The sequence below is a fragment of the Chiloscyllium plagiosum genome, chromosome 5 (genome assembly GCF_004010195.1).
Source record: "Chiloscyllium plagiosum isolate BGI_BamShark_2017 chromosome 5, ASM401019v2, whole genome shotgun sequence".
Taxonomy (NCBI): domain Eukaryota; kingdom Metazoa; phylum Chordata; class Chondrichthyes; order Orectolobiformes; family Hemiscylliidae; genus Chiloscyllium; species Chiloscyllium plagiosum.
In genome coordinates this window covers 116,870,112-116,891,812 of record NC_057714.1, presented here as the reverse complement: position 1 = coordinate 116,891,812, position 21,701 = coordinate 116,870,112, and the positions used below count along the sequence as shown (strand labels likewise).

The following is a 21,701-nucleotide window of genomic DNA, read 5'->3' as shown; positions in this document are numbered from 1 at the left end:
ATTCAGATATGGTGATCAAAAAAGCACACTTTTTTTTAGCACAGATGTAAGCACCTGGGCATTAATCACTAGTTAGAGCAGCTTGAGCATTGCATACAATTCTGGTCACTGCATTAAAGGGAAGCCATAATCACACTCGAGCAGGTACAGAAGGAATTTATAAGGCTGCTGCTGGAAATGAGACATTTTAGCTAGGAGGAAAGAGAGGCTGGTGTTGTTCTCTCTGAGAAAGAAGAGGCAGAGGGTAGTTTTAATTGAAATGTATAAAGTTATGAGCAGCCTAGACAGAGTGGATAAGAAGGACTTAATTCATTTGCAGAGAGGTCAGTAACATGAAGACCATAGATTTAAAGCCATTGGTGCATTGATTGGAGGGAAGTTGAGAAATGTTTCCATTCCAGAGTGTAGTTGGGGTCTTGAACTCATTGCCTCAATAGGTGGTAGGGGCAGAAAACCTCGCAGCGTTTTTAAAAAATCACTTAGATATGTACTTTCTGTGCTGGAAAATTGGTTTAGACTGAAATACTGTCTTCTGCCAACACTGACAAAATCAATCAAATTTTGATTGATTTGTATTAAGCTGCCTTCTATAATACAAATGTTTCTGTGTTTTTACAAGTATGGTTATGCTGATAGCATTGCATGAAGAGTGGGATCATAAATGGCCTATTTTTGTGCTGTAAAATTCTATGTCATGCAAAGATATAATGAAGTACAGAATGTCATAGTTCTACCACTGCAACAATAAAGAAAACAGTAAAGTCACCCGTAGTCCCAGGGGACCATAGGACTGCTCTCTTATTAAAGAGATATGGTGATGAGTTTAACCCAAGGGTCATTGTACTTCAGGTGAGGGGAGGGTTGAGAGATGGGACCTAGATGGTAACCTCAGCTGGTGTGCGAACTGAGCTAACACTGTTGGATTCACACAGCGTCACAAAACAGGCATCCAGCCAACTGATCCTCAGATACCAAAATTCATCTCTTGCTAATGAGAAAGCAGCCCTGAGTTCCTCTGGAACAATTAAAAGTGTTGTAAGATATTGTCATGTTAATATGTCACAACGTTGTCTGGGGCAGGAGCAAGATAATGTAGCGGCAATTTAACTGAACTAATAATCCAGACCAGGCCATGCTCTGGGACAGGGGTTCAAATCCCACCTTGGCAGCTGATATATTCAACAATACAATCTGAAATTGAACGCTATCATTGATTAACATAAAAACCCATTTGGCTAACTGGAAATCTAATCTCGTTACCTGGTCTGCTTTACGTGTACCTTCAGATCCAAAGCAAAGTGATTCTTAACTACCCTCTGAAGTGGCCAGTCAATTGAAGGGAAATTTGGGATGGGCAACAAATGTTGGTCTTGCCAGCAACATCGACATCCCATTAAAGAATTTTAAAAATTATCCAAATGCAATTTTCTTCTATAAAATTAGACAAAAAGTAAAATTTGCATTAGTCACTTATTGCTTAGAGAAATTAAGGCTGGTTGCACAGAATGACCACTGTATCAGTGATAGATTGAGTAGTTAATTTGCTTTATGACCATGTTAGTTAAGAAAGGATTGCTCAATAGGACATTAGACAAATCCCCGTCTGACTTCAAGTAGAGCCATTAATTAAGTCTGAATGAGACATGGGATGATCCCAAATTTGCATCTTTGTAGAGTATAAATCAAATATAAATTGTGTGACGCCATTATAGGAGCCATGCCCTTTATTTGAGCTGTGAGTGCAGCTACGCCAGTGCACTGAATGATATCTGTTTAAATTCCTTGTTGAAAGACAGTGCAGTTCTGTAGCAGCAGAGTAGGCTGAGAAAAATGTACTAGATCACGGAGTGACTTGTTGGTCTATATCATTGTGAAGAAAGGTCAAGTGAAGGACATGGGATTTCTCAACAGGGAGCAAGAGAACACACTAAATTGAGCCTCACTGGGAAACTGACATGCCCCTTTGAGCAATATTTGTTAAGGATTTTGAGCAGATCGCTGCATGCTTTGTTAGTTAGGCATGTCATGATGAATAGAAGTAGGAAGTTGAGAAAGGAGCAATGGCTTACATTTGACAAGGTTTCAGGAGTTGGAGGAAATAGTGTCATCGATCTTTATTTCAGCACAATGAGGCAAGAGAAATTGCATTAATAAAGTCCCTAATATTTACTCAGAACATTCCCAAATTGCTTCACAGCCACAATAGTAATTTGTAACATGTCACTGCTCTGTAAATGAGTATGGTAACTTATTTGCAAATACTAATATCTTGAGTATTATATAAATGACCTGTTTTTTTCTTGTGTTTGCTTGGGGAAGGAATGTTGACTTAGACATGAGGGAGAAAATTTGTTACTATTCTTGAAATAAGACCTTAGGGATCTTCAATTTCTGTACGAGGCCCAATTTAACAGCTCCCCAAAATACAATAATCCAGCACTCATCTCTGCCAAACTGAAGCATCAGACTAGGTTATATAGGTCAAATTCTAATGGTTTTGACTAGGAACCATAACTTTTTAACTCAGGGAAGATAATTCTAAAATCATGTTAGCACCTTAGAGGAGGAAGTGTGGGCAATAAAAACGTGTAGCTCAGAAGGTCTAAAGAAGACAGATTGTAGTATCAATCAAGATAAAGTGACAGATAAGAATTGGGGTGACAGTTGTCCATCAGATAACAATTTTTCTGGAATTGGAGATGCATAAAGTGTTCCTCTCATCGGCCAACGTGACACAAACCATCAGAATTCTCCTTAGATCAATAGCCACGGGGAGTTAGGATTCACACAGAGTATCCAGAGGCACAGTGGTTGGCACTGCTGCCTCACAGCGCCAGAGACCCGGGTTCAATTCCCGTCTCAGACAACTGTCTGTGTGGCATTTGCACATTCTCCCAGTGTCTGCGTGGGTTTCCTCCGGGGTTCCGGTTTCCTCCCACAGTCCAAAGATGTGCAGGTCAGGTGAATTGGCCATACTAAATTGCCTGTAGTGTTAGGTGAAGGGGTAAATGTAGGGGAATGGGTCTGGGTGGGTTGCTCTTCAGAGGGTCGGTGTGGACTTGTTGGGCAAAAGGGTCTGTTTCCATGCTGTATGTAATCTAATCTAAAGGTTTTCTTCAGCCTGTATCACCTAGTGTCTGATGATCCATTTTTCAGGCCAGCCAACAGAGACTTTACCCTACTTGAGCACATAATGCCTCACCAAAGGTACAGAAGGTCAGACCGTCAATTAATATCCTACTCAATGAAAGGAATTGTGACACCCTTTTGTCTTGATCAACATTGAGCATTTCTTTTTAATGCTAAATTGTGGAACAATTGCACTGAAAACCAATGATGTTCTCGAGAAAGGAAAAAAAAATACATGAGCTCGCATGCACCTTGCTCCCCACTGTTACACTTGGTGTTTCTGCCATGTCTAATGGTTTTCTGTTCCTCTTTGATAGGTGTTGCTATTAGCACGTATGCTAAGTACTGCTACCGTAAACTACAGAAATCGGCTCTGACTGGAGCAAAGAAGGTAATCAAGATGCTTCATTCTTTTTACCTAATATAAATTATGCTGATGTGCTAATAGGAGTAGTTCACCATGTTTGTTCATTTTTCCAGCATTCCCTCGTTTCAAAATTTAAAAAGTAAAGCAACTGATGCTTTAGGAAGAATAACATTGTGAAGGAGAGTGGGGTTGGGCAACGAAAGGAGCGGGCTTGGGTGGCACACTGGCAATGGTGAGGTTCATTGACTGTTGAGCTAGGATTGATAACCAGGTCAGAAAATGATGAGATTGAAGTCAAAGGCCGCACTGATTCAGTCCAGCCAGGTGTGAAAGCTCGATTGCCATAGCAGGAGATAGTAATTCAATGGGTCTAGCTGTGGAGGAATTACTAAGCCTAACAATCCAAGAGAACTGATTTAACACCACAACAAGATGTATCTCAAGGGCACTGGTTGATGACTGCTGAGATGCAGTTATGAATGGTGACTGTGATACATTCACCAAAATCAACTGTTTCAGTGTTGTAATGATCCTTCTACGCTAATGTAGGCCCTGTGAAAAGGTTTGGAAGACCATGGTCATTTATATCACTCAACAAAGTGCCTAGACAATGATGGGAAAGTGACTTGGCTCATCTAACCACCTTCTGACCAATAGGTGAAATTGGAAATTGCAGCAGAGTGACTTAGTTAAGGCAGTGATGAATACAATACCCAGAATTTCATGATCCAATATGTTGGAATTACAACATCTTGCATATATTTTCTGGACATGAATGAGTACCTCATTGATGGGATTCCAGGGGCACTGGACACCTTGCAGGATCTTGCTGAAGTGGCCTTTCCACACATACACTGTATCTTCCCAACACAAATATGGTGCCATGATCCAACAGAGTTGTGTTCAAAATGATCAAACATTGAGCCAGGGGAGGAACTGTTACATATGCTGACATGATTGACTCCATTTCGGGTGGCATTTGTCACAAACGCAACCATCCACACATATACAGAGTTAAACACTATAAATTCTTTATTTTTTAATGGGAAGAGGGCATCACTGACCAGGCAGCGTTTATTGCCCCATTCCTAATTGCCCAGAGGGTGATTAAGAGTCAACCACATTACTGTGGGTCTGGAGTCACATGTAGGCCAGATCGAGTAAGGATGGCAGTTTCCTTCCCTGAAGGACATTAGTGAACCAGATGAGTTTTACTGACAAGCAATAATGGATTCATGGTCATCATTAGACTCCTAATTCCAGATATTTTTTATTGAATTCAAACGCCACCATCTGTTATGATGGGATTCAAACCCGGGTCATCAGACATTAGCTGGGTCTCTGGGTTGTCAGTCCAGCAATAATATTACTAGGCCATCACTTCCCCATAATTTGGCTGACTTCTCAGATCAGGCTACTTCTTCTATTAGCAGTGTCTAGTTCACATTAGCCCTGATTTTGATTTAACTCACTTGGTGAGAATAGGTCCAGATCTGGGCCCAACAGAGCTATAAAGGTAAAAATATTATGAGGGCAGTTTAGAAACATGGAAATTAGAGCAGGAGTAGGCCATTCAGCCCTTCAAGCCTGCTCCACCAATTATTATGATCATAGATGATCATCCAACTCAAAAGCCTGTCCTTGCATTTCCTCCATATACTTTGATTCCTTTAGCCCCAAATGTTATATCTCACTCCTCCTTGAAATTGTGCAATGTTTTGGCCTCAGCTGCTGTCCATGCTAGCGAATTCTGCATGTTCATCACTCTCTGGGTGAAGAAATTTCTCCTAATTTGAGTCTTAAAGGGTTTACCTTGTATCCTTAGACTGTGACCCCTGGGACCACCCTGTTTGCATCTACCTTGTCTGATCCTAGTTTTACCTTCAGGAACTGTTGTATAACGACACCGAGTTCTTGTTGCACATTCCCACTCTTAATTTATAGCCATTTGTATATTAATCAGCCTTCATGTTTTTGCTACCCAAGTTGATAAAGTCACAATTATCCACATTATGCTTTATCTGCCATGAATTTGCCCATTCACTCAAAGTTTTCAAATCACCTTGAAGCAAGTCTACACCCTCCTCACAGCTGACCCTCCCACCAGCTTTGTGTTGTACTACATAGACAAAGTTATATGTGCTTGGTTTGTATTCCCTTGAGTATAGAATTTAAACAGATTACTTATTTGGAACTCATAATGAAGCAGATGCTTGAAATCTGAAAATGCTGGAAGTATATTATGACAGTGTATGTGGAGAAAAAATTAATTAAGGTGGTTAAGATAGTTTCTCTATATCTACATCATTAAATCCTATCATAATCTATGTCCCCTGCTAGGGAAATCCAAAGGAAAGGGGTTTAATCTTAATATTATTTTAATATGATCTTAATTTTAACATTTTAACAAGCCTTAGATGTGATGCTTATATATGATGTCCAAAAGTGATTCTTCACAAAACTCAACATGGAAATCTAGAACTCTCTCCTCCACTTCCCCAAACAACTAGGAGTTGATCAAAAATTTCCCAAAACCTATGAATATTTTTGATCAGCAATGGATATGGAGCCAGAGCAGGTAGATGTGGTTATTTCTTCAAACAAGCCATGAACTAATTGAGCGGTGCAACAGACTTAGTTGATCTTTGATATTGGAGCAAGGCCATTTACTCTATGAACTGCTACTTCAGTGCACATAGGGTGCATGTTTGCTGGCACAAATAATTCATTTGAACTGAACTACCTGACAGGCAATTGTGGTTCACAGTATTATCTACCTCAGCTCCTACTTATTTTATTTAAGGGAAGAATTTTTCTTACTGTTTAAACAGAAGCACTGACTGCAAATTGCAAACAAATGTGAGCATGCAGCTCCAGAGGATTCTGGCTGACAATTGAAATCAGTGTAAGGTTACCATCGCCTTCAGCAGATGTTAATCCTGCCACCATTCATTTCACCTTTTGGCTGCTCATTTGTCTCACATCAAATAAGAGAAAATAATTGGAAACCTTTTTCTTCACAGCCCAGGAGTTGCCTTTAATCTATGTCTGTTAAGGTCTGCTTTAATGAAGAGCAAATGCCCCTTTCAACAGAAATGTTTTATTGAGCATGAGAGTGTGCTCTGTATCTCTGGTGTGTAATTGCCTTATCAAAGCAGAGATAGAAATTGAATTAGGCACAACTTTGCATAATCAGTCTCAGCCAGAATTAAGAGTGAACAGATTAAAAAGAAATCACATGAGAGTAACTGCTTGCTTTCTAAAGAACTTTAAAACAATAATTTTTTTAAAAATCTAACTATCTTTCATATTACTAGGAGGTCACAAAGCACTTTCAGTGGATTACCTTCATTATGCAGTCACTGATGATATTCAGGTAAACGTGACACTGGTTTTGCGCTTACTAGCAAGTGAATGAAATGGCGAGAGAATCTGACTTTGATAGTATTACTTCACATAGACATCAAGAAAATGCTTTGCATCTCCACGTTATCAAACATCTAAAAGGACAGGTGAGAAGAGCTATCCTGATATTCAGGCATTGGCCGATTGAAATGGCATCAAGGAATCAGAAAAACACTGAGCTCACACAGGCAAAACTTCAGCAGCTGGATTTGACTGAGTTCTTTGATGAGGTGAAACTGGCTCTGGATGAGGCTAGTGCTATGAATGCTGTATGTTTGGACTTCCAGAAAGCATTTGATAAGGTGCTAGCATTTGGTTAGCAAATTAGAAATATTTGGAATTGATGACTCTATGGCAGCATGGATTAGAAGTTGCCTATAAGGTAGGAAACCGAGGGGCAATTCTCCGTTTAGAGATGAGTTGAAGGTGTGTTCCCCTGGGATTGGTGTTCGGACCTTAATATTTTCTTGATTTAAGTAAACAATTTGGCAAAATCTTTAAACTTGCAGATGATACTAAGTGAAGGAGAATAGTGAATCATGACAATGACACTGAACAACTTCGCAGGGGCATTGACAAGTTAGCCAAATGGGCAGGTACCTAGCAGAGAACTTTCAATGCAGAGAAATGTGAGGTAATGCACTTTGGTAAAAGGAACAATACAGGCTCCATGGTATAACTTTGAGAGGAGTACAGGAGCAGAGGGACCTCAGGGTTCACTTGCGTAATTCTCTGAAGGTGCAAACAAGTTGAAACGGTTTTTTTATTCACTTGTGGGACGTGGGCATCCCTGGATGACCAGCATTTATTGCCTGTCCCCAGTTGCCCGGGGAACTTCCTTCTTGAACTGCTGCAGTGCCTTTGATGTAGATTGACCCACAATGCCCTGAGGGAGGGAATTTGATCTAGCAACAGAGATGGAACTGCGATATATTTCCAAGTTAGGATGATGAGTGGCTTGGAGAGGAACTTGTAGTTGGTAGTGTTCCGATGTATCTGCTACCTTTATTCCATTTCCTAGACTGAAAGGGTTGTGGGTTTCAAAGGTTCTACCTAAGGATCTTTTGTAAATTTCTGCAGTGCGTCTTGTAGATCTTAGCATCAGTGTGTACTGAGTTTTGACAGTGGAGGAGTGGATTCTTGTGGATGTGGTGCCAAACAAATGGGCTGCTTTTGAGTCAAGCTTCTTCAGTGTTGTTGGAGCTACGCCCATCCAGGCAAGTGGGGATTATTCCATCACACTCCTGACTTGTGCCTTGTGAATGGTGGACAGTCTCTGGGGAGTCGCAGTATTCCTAGCATTTGACCTGCTTTCTTAGCCACTGTGTTTATGTGGTGAATTCAGTTGAATTTCTGGTCAATGATACCCACAAGGATGTTGATAGTGGGGAAGTCAGTACTGTTAACAGCATTGAATATCAGGAGATGACAATTAGATTGTCTTTTATTGGAGGTGGTCATTGCCTGGTATTTGTGTGGCGTGAATGTTACTTTCCACTTGTCAGCCCAAACCTGGATATTGTCCAGATTTATTGCATTTGAACATGGACTGCTTCAATATCTTAGGAATTGCAAATTGTGCTGAATATTGTGCAATCATCAGCAAATATCCCCATTTCTGACCTTATGATGGAGGGATGGTCATTGATGAAGCAGCTGAAGGTGGTTGGGCCTAGGACACTAACCTGAGGAACTCCTGCAGAGATGTCCTGGAGCTAAGATAACTGATCTTCCAATAACCACAACCATCTTCCTTTGTGCTGGCTATAACCCTAACCACCAGAGAGTTTGCCCCCGATACCCATTAATTCCAGTTTTGCTAAGGCTTCTTGATGTCACAGTCAGTTGAATGTTACCTTGATGTCAAGGGCTGTCATTCTCACCTCATCCCTGGAATTCAACTCTTTTGTCCATGTTTAAACCAAGGCTGTAATGAGGTCAGGAGCCGAGTGGTCCTGGCAGAACCCAAATTAGGCATTACTAAGTAGGTCATTGCTGAGCAAGTGCTGCTTGACAGCACTGTTGATGAAACATTCCATCACTTTACTGATGATTGAGAGTAAACTGATGGGACGGTAATTGGCTGAGTTGGATTTGTCCTGATTTTTCTGCACAGGACATACCTGGGCAATTATCTACATTGTCAAGTCGATGCCAGTGTTGTAACTGTACATGGAACAGCTTGGCTAGGGGAGTGGCATGTTCTGGAGCACAAGTCTTCAGTACTATTGCCAGTATGTTGTCAGGGCCGATAGCCTTTGCATTGTCTACTGCCTCCAACCTTTTTTGATATCACAGGAAGTGAATCGAGTTGACTGAAGACTTGGATCTGTGATGCTGGAGACCACTGTAGTGGTCCATTTACAGTTCTCGTTGCTGCGAAAAGGCTGCCAACATAATCAAAAACCCCTTCCACCCCAGTAACGCTCTTCTACAACCCCTTCCGTCAGGCAGAAAATACAGAAGCTTAAACGCACGCACCAACAGGTTCAGAGCAGCTTCTTCCCTGCCGTTATTAGACTGATGAATGGACTTTCTTATTTCAAATAATGTTGATCTTGTTAATGTTGATCGGGCCTCGCACACGCCCTGTACGCGTGTAACCTGTATGCCTCACTATGTCCAAGTTTATTTCACCCTGTGATCTGTAGGTCCTTGCTTTCTGTGATCTGCCTGTACTGCTCGCAAACAACCCTGTACTTGGGTGCTCGTGACAATAAATCAAATCAAATCACTGGAAGACCCAAGATGGATGGTCCACTTGACATTTCTAGCTGAAGATTATTGTGAGTGCTTCAGCCTTATTTTTTGCGCTGATGTGCTGGACTGTTTCATCATTGAGGATGGGGATATTTGTGCAGCCTCCTCTTCCAGTGAGTTGTTTAACTATCCTCCACAACTGGATGTGGCAGGACTACAGAGCTTAGATCTAATCCATTAGTTGTGGGATCACTTAGCTCGATCTCTTGTAGCTTATACTGTTTGCCATTAAAATACAGGTCATTCTGTTATAACATACGTTTCGTCAACACAAATTCGCTGTAATGCGATTGATGAATTGGGGATGCTGGTTCCACAGCATGAATTTTTAAAACGTGTATTGGCTGCAACGTGATTACAGTGCCAACACTTTACACACTGTTTCTAAAGCGTGATTTTTCTCTAACATGGTGTTGCACAAGAATGCTCCTGGCATGCCCTCCTGCACTCTTCATTGAACCAGGGTTGATCCTCTGACTTGATGGTAATGATTGAGTGGGGGATATGCCAAGCAATGAGGTTACAGATTGTATTGGTGTACATTTCTGGTACCGCTGTTAGCCCACAGCACCTCATGGATACCTAGCCTTGAGTTGCTAAATCTGTTTGAAGTCTGTGCCATTTAGCACTGTAATAGTGCTACACAACATGATGGAGGTTATTCTCAATGTGAATCGGGACTTTGTTTCCACTAGAGGTTCGCTCTTACTGATACTGTCATGGACATATGGATCTGCCACCGGCAGATTGGTAAGAACGAGATTGAGTATGTTTTTCCCACTTGTTGGATCCCTCACCACTTGCTGCAAGCCCAGTCTAGCAGCTATGTCCCTTGGGACCTGCCAAGCTCGATCAATATTTCTGCCAAGCCACTCTTGATGGTGGACTTTGAAACCCCCCACCCAGAGTACACTCTGTATCCTTACCACCCTCAGTGCTCTCTCCAAGTGTTGTTCAACATGGAGGAGAAACTGATCCATCAGCTTAGGGAGGATGGTACATGGGAATCAGCAGGAGGGTTCCTTGCCCATGTTTAACCTTAAGCCATGAGACTTCATGGAGTCTAGACTCAATGTTGAAGACTCCCAGGGCAATTCCCTCCCGATTGTATCCCACTGTGCTGCCACCTCTGCTGGGACAGAACAATCCAGGGATGGTGATGGTAGTGTCTGGAACATTATCTGTAAGGTTTGATTCTGTGAGTATGACTATGTCAAGCTGTTGTTTGACCAGTCCGTGAGACAGCTCTCCCAATTTTGGTGCTAATCTCCAGATGTTAGTAAGGAGGACTTGTAAAGTTGACAGGGCTGTTTCTGCCATTATCCTTTTTGGTGCCTAGGTCGATGCTAGGTGGCCCATCTGGTTTCATTTCTTTGTTGAGACTTTGTGGTAATTGAGCAACTGAATGGCTTTCTAGGCCATTTCAGAGGGCAACTGTGAGTCAACCACATTGCTGTGGGTCTGGAGTCCTGTGTAGGCCAGACCAGGTGAAGATAGCAGATTTTGTTCCCTGAAGGACATTAGTGAACCAGTTTGGTTTTTCAGCAATTGACAATAGTTTCATGGTCATCAGGAGATTTTTTTTTTCATTGAATTCAGGTTCCACCATCTGTCATAATGGGATTCAAACCTGAGTTCCCAGAACATTATCTGAGTTTTTGGATTAATAATCTAAGAATAAAACCACTAGACCACCGCCTAGGGCTAGACAAGGTAGATGGAGGAAGGATGTTGCTGATGGCAGATGAGTCCAGAACCAGGGGTCACAGTGTATGGATACAGCCTGAATCATTTAGGACTGAGATGAGGAGAAATTTATTTACCCAGAAAGTGGTGAGCTTGTGGAATTCACGACCACAAAAACAGTTAATGGGCAAAACACTGAATGATTTCAAGTAGTAGATATAGAACCTAGGGCTAAAGGGATTAAGCTGAGGAGAAAAGAAACAAGAACAGGCTGTTGAGTTGGTTGATCAGCAAGATCATAAGGAATGGCAGGACAAGCTTGAGCAGCTGAATAGCCTACTCCTCTGATTTCTCTGCGTTTCTATCAAATCTTGATTCAATGCTGAGTGCAGTTTTGGATGTCCTGCTTTTAAAAAGGCGGTGAGCAGTGCCCCCTATGCATTCACTTCACTTCAAAGCTCTTAAACTGTGTTGAGTCTTCAGAGACAGCTGTGAAAACAAGAGGTTGGAATGGGCACATAGTTGTTGTAACTTACTCAGAAGCCTACAGTAGCCATGACAGCTTCAATCCCACAACCCCAAAATCTTAGCTCACTGTCCCATTTGGGTTATTGACCCCCACATTGGAGAGCCTTTCTACAGTGGAACTGGGAAGGTTTAGGAAAATTACACTAAAAAACTCTGGGTAAATGTCAGGAAAGGATTAACAGGCTTGGGCCTCTTCTGTCTAGGGGAAAAATATGGTTGAGGGGTGACATAACAGAGAATTATGAGAGTTTTACATTTTTGAGAGGTTTTAATTGAGTGGATAGAGAGTGAACATTCTCTTTTGTTGGAAATAGGAAAAGGACATAAATAGAGGCCTTCACTATAAGGTAGTCACCAAGAGATCCAACTGGGAATTCAGATGAAACCTGTCTCCTAAAAGAGTGATAAAAATGTGGAACTTGCCAATTCAGAGAGTGATTAAAGTGAGTCGTATAGGTACATTTAAGGGGAAAACATACAAGCTAGGGAGAAGAGATTATATAGTTATGATCAATTTGGATGATCTGATTTGATTTATTATGCACCGAGATACAGTAAAAAGTATGGTTTTGCGTGCTAACCTGATCAATCATACCTTACATAAGTACATAAGGGTAATAGAACTGAATGTACAATATAGTTTTACAGCTACAGAGAAGGTGCAGAGAAAGATCAACTAAAATATTAGAGAGATCCATTAATAAATCTGATAACAGTGAGGAAGAAATTGTTCTTAAATCTGTTGATACGTGTTTTCAAACTTCCAGATGAGAATAAATTAGAGGAAGGTCAAACAGATATTAAGCACAGGAATGGACTATTTAGGCTGAATGAAGGGCACTGGCGCTAAGTTTGCAGACTTACAGGTTGGAGGGCATGTAGTGTTGAGCAAGTAAGGAGGCTACAGAAGACAGGGAGAAAGTGAGGACTGCAGATTCTGCCCGAAACATGGACTCTCCTGCTCCTTGGATGCTGTCTGACCTGCGGTGCTTTTCCAGCGCCACACTTTTTGGCTACAGAAGACAGGCTAGGAGCATGGGCAAAGAAGTGACCGATGGAATACAATGTGGAAAAGGGTGAGATTTTGCACTTCAGGAGGAAGACTAGCAGCTTAGACAATTTTCTAAATAGGAAAAGGTTTCAGAAATCTGAGGACAAATGGGTTTTGGAGTACTAACTCAGGATTCTCTTCAGATTAACATGCATGTGCAGGAACACATATGCAATGTTGGCATTCGTTTCAAAAGGGCTAGAATACAAGAACAGAGGTATACTTCTGAGGCTGAACAAGAGTCTGGTCAGACCGCCTTTGGATTGTGAGCAGGTTTGGGCCCTGTATCTAAGGAACGCTGTGCTGGCGTTGGAGGGATCCCAGAGGAGATTTATAAGAATGATCCTGGGGAAGACGGGCTTTTCATATGAAGAGTGATTGGGTCTATACTCAGGGAAGCTTAGAAAGATGAGGGGGGAAATCTCATTAAAACTTACAGAATAATGTGAGGCCTGGATAGAGTGGACATGGAGAAGATGTTTTCACTAGTAGAAGAGACTAGGATCCAAGGCAGAGCCTCAGAGTGAAGACTTAGAAAATGTTTCAAAGACACTTCAAAAGCATGAGTTGAAGGGAGGGAGGAACCTAAAATAATCACTATCACACAGGAAACAATGCTGGCAAAAGATGTTGTAATTAATGTCTGACAAGGTTCCAGGACCAGATCACCTACATTGTAGTGTTGTAAGAGAAGTGTCAGCAGAGCTATAGAGGCATTAATTATAATTCTCTAAAAATCCATAAACTCTGGAAGAGTCACAGCAGATTGAGAAATAGCATTCAAGAAAGGATGGGAAATTGAGAAATTTCTCTGTTCAAGAAAGGAGGGAAACTGAAGCAGAAAGCTATAGAGCAGTTTGGCTTATATCATCATTCATTATTAAGGAGGCTGTGGAAGGGTACTTAGAAAATCATGATGTAATTTTGAAGAGTCATCTTGGATGTGTGATAGGGAAATAGTGTTTAAAATCTAATTTAGGTTAGATTACTTACAGTGTGGAAACAGGCCCTTCAGCCCACCAAGTCCACACCGACCCGCTGAAGCGCAACCAATCCAGACCCATTGCCTTACATTTCACCCCTTCACCTAAAACTACAGGCAATTTAGTATGGCCAATTCACCTGACCTGTGGGAGGAAACCAGAGCACCCGGAGGAAACCCATGCAGACACTGGGAGAATGTGCAAACTCCACACAGTCAGTCGCCTGAGGCGGGAATTGAACCCTGGTCTCTGGCGCTGTGACCACTGTGCCACCGTGCCGCCCACCTTTTGAGAGCTTTTGAGAAAATAACAAATAGATGAAGGGAAGCCTTTAAATAGGAGAGCACTAGGATTTCTTTATCGAACCTTAGATAGGCCACACTTGGAATATTGTGTACAGTTCTGGTCACCACACAACCAGAAGGATGTGAATGCTTTGGAGAGGGCACAGAGAGGGTTTACCAGGATGATACATGGTAGGGGGGATTTTAGCTATGAAGAAAGGTTGGATAAACTGGGTTTGTTTTCATTGGAACTCAAAAGGTTGAGGAGCAACCTGATAGAAATGTATAAGATTGTGAATGGCATTGATAGAGTGGAAAGCATGAGGCTTTTTCCCAGGCCAGAGGCGTCAATTACTAGGGGACAGAGGTTAAATGTGCAAGGGGGCAAGTTTAAAAGAGATGTATGAGGGAAGATTTCACACAAAGGGTGGTGCATGCTTGGGATGTGCTGTCAGAGGAGGTGGTAGAAGCAAACACAAAAGCAGCATTCAAGAGGTATCTGAACAAATCTGTGAATGGAAGGGGAATAGAGGGATACAGATCCTATAAGTGAAGACAGTTTTAGTATGGAAAGGCAAAATGTGTCAGTGCAGGCTTAAAGGGATGAAGGGCCTATGCCTGTGCTGTATTGTTCTTTGTTTCTTTGATCTTTGTTCCAAAAGGTGTTTGAAAAGGTCCACATCAACGGTTACTACACAGGATAAGAGCACATGATGCTGGAGATGACAAATTACCCATGAATTAAGAATTGTTTCCTGTTATCTACTCAAGAGAGTAGAGAGAGGTGATGTGTTTTTTTGCCCTGCCAAACAGTAACTAATGATGTTCCAGAAGGACTAATGCTGGGCCTCAAATGTGTACAACTACATCAATTTCCTGATAAAAAGACCAAATCTGTGATAGTACATTTTCTGATGACACCAAGATATTCAGAAAAATAAGTTAAGAAGAAGCAGCAGAATGTCAGCAAAGCGATCTAGATGGGTTGAGTGGGCAAAAGTCTGACAGCTGGAATATAATGTAGAAAATGTGAATGTGAAGAGAAAAGCAGATGCTATTTAAGTGGAGAGAAATTGAAGACGTCCGTGGTACAAAGGGACCTAGGTGTTCTGGTACATGACTCACATACAGTTAATGTGTAGGTGGTGCAAGTGATAGGAAGGCAAAAGGAATGTTGAAGTTTATTACCAGATGATTGGAACATAAAAGGAGGGAAGTTTTACTGCCATTGGTCAAGTTCTTGGTGAGACCATATCTGGAGTCCCGTGTATCTTTTTGGTCTCCTTATTTGGAAAAAAGATATATTGTGTTGGAAGCATTTAAGACAATGTCCACTGTTCTTTCCGGGTTGGAAATGTTTATCTTATGAAATAAATTCAAACAAGTTGGCCCTATATCCTTTGAAATTTAGTAGAATGAGGGAATCATCTTATTGGATTAATATAAGATCGCATGAGAATTTGGAAGGGTGGATACCAGAAGGATAGTTCCCCTTGTGAGGCAGACTAGAACTAGGAGAATCAGACTAAGGATAAATGATTGCTTAGCAGTAAAGAATTTAAACATTGCTAAAAGAAACTAGAATTTGAAGCTTTTGGTCTTGCACTCATCAGAACTATGACACAAGAAACAGACTTGAATAAAGGGATGCCATTTTAGACAGAATAAAAAGAGGATGCTGGTTTGTTGTGCATCATTGGCATTTCAACTGCAGCAAAATGGTTAATAGTCAACCTTAATTCACAGACTAGGTAGGTACATTCTGAATGGTCAGTGTATTACCATGCAGATACAGCAGAGATTGGTTGTCCCTATGACCTTTTTATATGAAAAAGTGCAATGTATGTACAAATTCCTTTTCCCCACATAAAGCAGCTCTGTGTATTTATATATATATTCCTGACGAAGAGCTTTTGCCCGAAACGTCGATTTTCCTGCTCCTCCAATGCTGCCTGACCTGCTGTGCTTTTCCAGCATCACTCTGATCTAAATTCTGGTTTCCAGCATCAGCAGTCCTCACGTTTGCCTATATATATAACGATGCATAAATATATATCAAAATGAGCCCAACAGATGATCTTAAACTAGTTCCCAATATAGTTTAGCATAATCCAGATTATTTACTAAATAATTTCCTATAGCAGAATCAATCCTAGTGGTGGATATAATTTTCTGAGGCTTGCGCATGCAGGCTGTTTGTGCACAGTCAATGTGATCCCACCTGTGAATGGTCACTGGGGTGTTTTGTTTGATATAGCCCCCTAGTCGCTGGGACGTACAGCCTACATACCTGGCACCAGACTTGACACCAAAACCCATGTATCACATTACACATTTGTGCAGGCGGCAAAAATCTCTTCTTGGCTGCACAGCAGCATCCTGTTACTGGAGAAATCTGTTTGGGGTTTATTGCAGAGAAGCAGTGTGTAACAGCTAGCTTCATTCAAATTTCTGAGATGCCTTCCCCTTCCAGGGTGCTCTGAGGTAGACTGGGAAAACACTCAGGCCAAACATGGCAGCCATTCACCCGATCATAATTTTAGACAATGTACAACAAATGGTGATTTGATCATCCATGATCATGCAGGATTATTTTGATAGGTAATTAGAGTATGGAATGCACTGCCTGTAAGTGTGGTAGAAGCAGGGTCAATTAAGGCGTTCAAGAGAATGTGGGGTGATTATTTAGATAAAAATAATGTAAATGGATATGGGGGGAAAACAGGAGATTGGCTATAGGTAATGCTCATTTAACGAGATGATGCAGGAATGGAACATAGAAAAGTACAGCACAGAGCAGGCTCTTTGGCCCATGATGTTGTGCTGAGGGTTAATCTTAATGTAAAATAAATTAACTTAACCTACGCACCCCTCAACTCACTGCTGTCCATGTGCATGTCTAGCAGTAGCTTAACATCCCTATTGACTCTGCTTCCACCACCACCACTGGCAACGCATTCCACGCATTCACAACTCTCTGCGCAAAGACCTACCTCTGACATCCCCTCTATACCTTCCTCCTAATATTGTAAAACTATGACCCCTCGTGCCAGTCAATCCTGCCTTGGGGAAAAGACTCTGGCTATTGACTCTATCCATTTCTCTCACTATCTCGTATACCTCGATCAGGTCACCTCTCTTCCTCCTTCTCTCCAGAGAGAAAAGTCCGAGCTTAATCAACCTCTCTTCATAAGGCAATCCCTCCAGTCCAGACAGCATCCTGGTAAACCTTCTTTGCACTCTCTCCAAAGTCTCTGTATCTTTCCTATAGTAGGGCGACCAGAACTGGACACAATATTCCAAGCGTGGTCTCACCAGGGACTTGTAGAGCTGTAGCAAAACCTCGCAGCTCTTAAACTCGATCCCCCTGTTAATGAAAGCCAAAACACCATATGCTTTCTTAACAACCCTATCCACTTGGGTGGCAGCTTTGAGGGATCTATGTACATCCACACCCAGATCCCTCTGTTCCTCCACGCTGCCAAGAATCCTGTCTTTAATTCTATATTCAGCATTCAAGGTTTGACCTTCCAAAATGCATCACTTCGCATTTATCCAGGTTGAACTCCATCTGCTATTTCTCAGCCCAACTCTGCATCCTGTCTATGTCGCACTGTAGCCTGCAATAGCCCTTGATACTATCGACGGCAAATATCCCTGTATCCCATACTTCCTGACCTTATGAATGAGCCGACCATGGGGAACCCTATCAAATGCCTTTCTGAAGTTCACATACACCACATACACTCCTCGACCTTCGTCGACCTGTCTTGTCACCTCCTCAAAGAACTCAATAATGTTTGTGAGGCATGACCTGCCCCTCACAAAGCCATGCTGACTGCCTTTAATCACGCTATGCTTTGCCAAATAGTCATAAATCTTATCCCTCAGAATTCTTTCCAAAACTTTGCTGACCGCAAACGTAAGACTGACTGGTCTGTAATTACCCTTCTTGAAAAGAGGAACAATATTTGCCTCCTTCCAATCCTCCGGTAGGATTCCGTGGAGAGTGAGGAGGCAAAGATCTTCACCAGCAGCTTGGCAACCTCCTTTCTCACTTCCAGAAGCAGCTCAGGATAAATCTGGTAAATGATGGGCTGAATGGTCTCCTTCTGCACCATAACACTCGTGTGATATGCCTTCCCTCAGCAACAAAGATGGTATCAAGGGCAGGGCCTGGAGTTGATCCCATGAGAACATCATCTATTTGGTTGCACATGGTGATAGTGAAACTGAACTTAACTGCATGAGTTGCTCAGTTCAAGTTTAGAGAACACAGATTCAGACACCATTGGTCCATCTAGTTTGTTATGATATATACCATTTAAAGAGGCTTTTGTATGTCTCTATGAGTAAGCAAGTTGGCAATGTTGAAAGATGACATGGATATTCTAATGCCCTCAATAAGTCACTCTTGTATGAAGGAATTCTCAACAGTATATAACTTTTATTTCTCTTGGGTAGCTCTTGGTTATGTGGTAAGCCATGAGATTGATTCCTATGATATCTCTCCACAGGTTACCATCCTTACACAAGTCCAATTTACACCTCTCCAGCTTGCTATTGAGTGTGGCTATTTGGTCATGTGCTTTGGCAGGTTCTATAGATATCAACTTGGAACTATCATTGAGTACAGCATCCATTTTATTGCTGTAGTCATATTTGAGTATAACAATTCCAGTCACTTTGTCAAGTTTACATAGGTGTATATCAGGGTTTGTCTTAAAATCACGCAACACTACCAGCCATTCACATTGTGGATGGAAATCTGTCAAGTCATTAGGTGTTTCACAATATGCATGTACTCGATCTGCCAGGCTTGCCTTCAGGTTAAGCATCCTTGTTCGACAGTAGTTTGTGATTAGATAAACTGATAATGAAGGAATTCAATCTCTGCGAATACCTCTTCCCATTTACGATAGTGAGAGGGAACCAAAGTTGAACCCAGGTGCATGAACAAATTCCTCATTTTCAGAGAGAATTTGCTGAGAGCAAGTTATCATGTGTTTAGTGTTATCCTTAATTGCACTACCAAATTGTTTCTGTTGAAGTAAGTTTATAGTGAGAGTGTGTTTCAGGTGAATATTGTTCATGGTGTGGTTGTCTAGAGGGGACTCCCTTTTAAGATTGAGGGGAGGAAATTCTTTTTCCTTCAAGGGATCATTAAACTGTGGAATTCTATTCCCTCGAAAGCAGTGAGGCTAGATCATTAAATTTAGTGAAGGCTGATGTTAAATCTCGTTTTCAAGGGATTCTGGTATTATGGGATGGGAGACAGGAATATAGAGTTAAAACCAAATCAGTTCATGATCCTATTGAGTGTTGGAACAGGTTCAAAGGGCTAAATGGCCTACTCCTGTTCCTAATTCTCATAAACGTTGAACTGCAAATGCTGGAATTCTGAAACAAACACAGAGGGCTGGAGAACAATAGAGAATATCTGATGAAAGTTCACTGAACTCAAAATGTTAACTGTTTTCTCTCTTTAAATCCTGCCAGATCTACTGTGTTTCTCCAGCAGTCTGATTTTGTTCCTGTTCCTAACTCTCTTGTTCCCACTATAGGGCCAGTTGACAGCATAGGCCTGTATATCTAGAAGGCTAAAATATAAGGGAAGACAGTCAGCTATACAAAGACCTAGATAGAGCACAAATATTGCAGTGTTGGAAATCACCTTTCATTGGTCTTGGAAGGAGTGAAGTGTGAATTTACTACAAAAATGCCTAAACAGTGAGGGTCAAGATATGAGAAGAGATTAAGCAAACTACAGCTTCCTGGAATTTAGACTGTTAAAGGATGATTTGATTGAACTTTTAAGATATCTAAAGGAATCGATGGATTAGATATAGAGAAATTATTTCCATTTGAGGAAACTTGGATGAGGAGGCAGTCTAAAATTAGAGCCAGATCTTTTAAGAATGAAGTTAGGAAAAACCCTTCACACAAAGGGTGGTAGAAGTTTGGAACTCTCTGCCACAAATGGTGATTCCTGCTGGATAAATTGTTAATTTTAAAGCTAAGATTGATAGAGTTTTGTTGACTAAAGGTGTGGCATGATATGGGGCAAAGGTAGGTAAATGGAGTTAGATTACAAACAGCCACCATACCATGCTGAAGGAGCTAAATGGCCTACTCCTCTTTCCTGTGTTTGGCACCTGTTAAGGTGCCCTTCGTGAGATGTAAATGCCAGGGCATTTTAAAGTGCATAGAATTTAAAGAGTGTTTTGACAATGGAAGTAATGTTTGTCATAAAAGGTGGAAGACAACTTTGTATTTTGAGTTAATTTACCAGTTATAAATATATGAATGTCTTTTAAATATGATTAGTTTTGTTTAAGGGAACCTAAAGCAACTCTGTGGATTTAAATTCCTTATGGGTAGCTCTTGAATGAGTTAATAGTTTAAGAGGAAAACTGCTTGTAAAGTGAGCAAAAATAAAGGGCCATGGATTTGAAGTGATCTGCTAAAGAAGTGAAAAGAGGAAAACTATTTTCACTCTGAATGCACTGCCTGGAAATGAAGTGGAGGCAGGTTCGAATGAGGTGTTCAAGAGAGCATTGGACCATTATTTGGATTGAAATAATGTGCAAGAGAATGGGCAGAAAGCAGAGGATTGGCACTAAGTAACGATGTTCATTTAATAAACTGATACAAGCACGGTGGGTCAAATAGCCTCCTGCACCTTCACATTTGTGTGATTTTGTGATCTATTCGTACATACTTCATATCCTATACAGTCAGTGATTCTAGCAGGCTCAAATGTTTCCCTGTTGGTTGTTCTGTGTGAATCCAATCAAGCTCCTCTTTTGCGTATTTAAGTGTTGAAATTGTTGATTGTGGCTTTGTGGATAAGAATTGTATTGTCATTGGGAACCTTGTCTTTGAAAAACATTGTGCGCTGAACAGTAGGACATTGAAAGAAATTGCTGACAATTTCTGTTGTTTGAACAGCTGGAAGGCTCATTTTCTATCACCAGTGAGCAAGATTAATGGTTTAATATTGTGATTCACTAGTTACACAAGGTGGTACGAGAAGAAAAAAAACGCTGAATTTACTTTTACAGGAACCAGAACTTTGTATTTCAGAACAGACAAGACAAACAAATTTCTTTATTAGAAATGCTTCATAAGATAGGGAGTAGTAAGATAAGAGATAACAGATGCCTTGCTGCCTTTGGGGATACGTGAAAAACAGTTTGTCTAAAGTCTGTGAGAAGATTTGTAGCTCGGGTGCTCGTTGTTGTGGTTCTGTTCGCCAAGCTGGGAATTTGTGTTGCAGACGTTTCGTCCCCTGTCTAGGTGACATCCTCAGTGCTTGGGAGCCTCCTGTGAAGCGCTTCTGTGATGTTTCCTCTGGCATTTATAGTGGTTTGAATCTGCCGCTTCCGGTTGTCAGTTCCAGCTGTCCGCTGCAGTGGCTGGTATATTGGGTCCAGGTCGATGTGCTTATTGATTGAATCTGTGTATGAGTGCCATGCCTCTAGGAATTCCATGGCTGTTCTCTGTTT

The 21,701-nt window shown here is 41.3% G+C and overlaps 1 protein-coding gene across 2 annotated transcripts in view; it reads left to right on the top strand.

Annotated features, from left to right (window-relative positions):
• arhgap39 (Rho GTPase activating protein 39) overlaps positions 1-21,701 on the top strand; it is a 650,153-nt gene that overhangs the window by 496,031 nt on the left and 132,421 nt on the right. For both annotated transcript variants that reach the window (XM_043690879.1, XM_043690878.1), the window contains one exon: positions 3,447-3,520. In XM_043690879.1, coding sequence (XP_043546814.1) covers positions 3,447-3,520 — 74 coding nt within the window. The remainder of the gene's footprint in view (positions 1-3,446; positions 3,521-21,701) is intronic.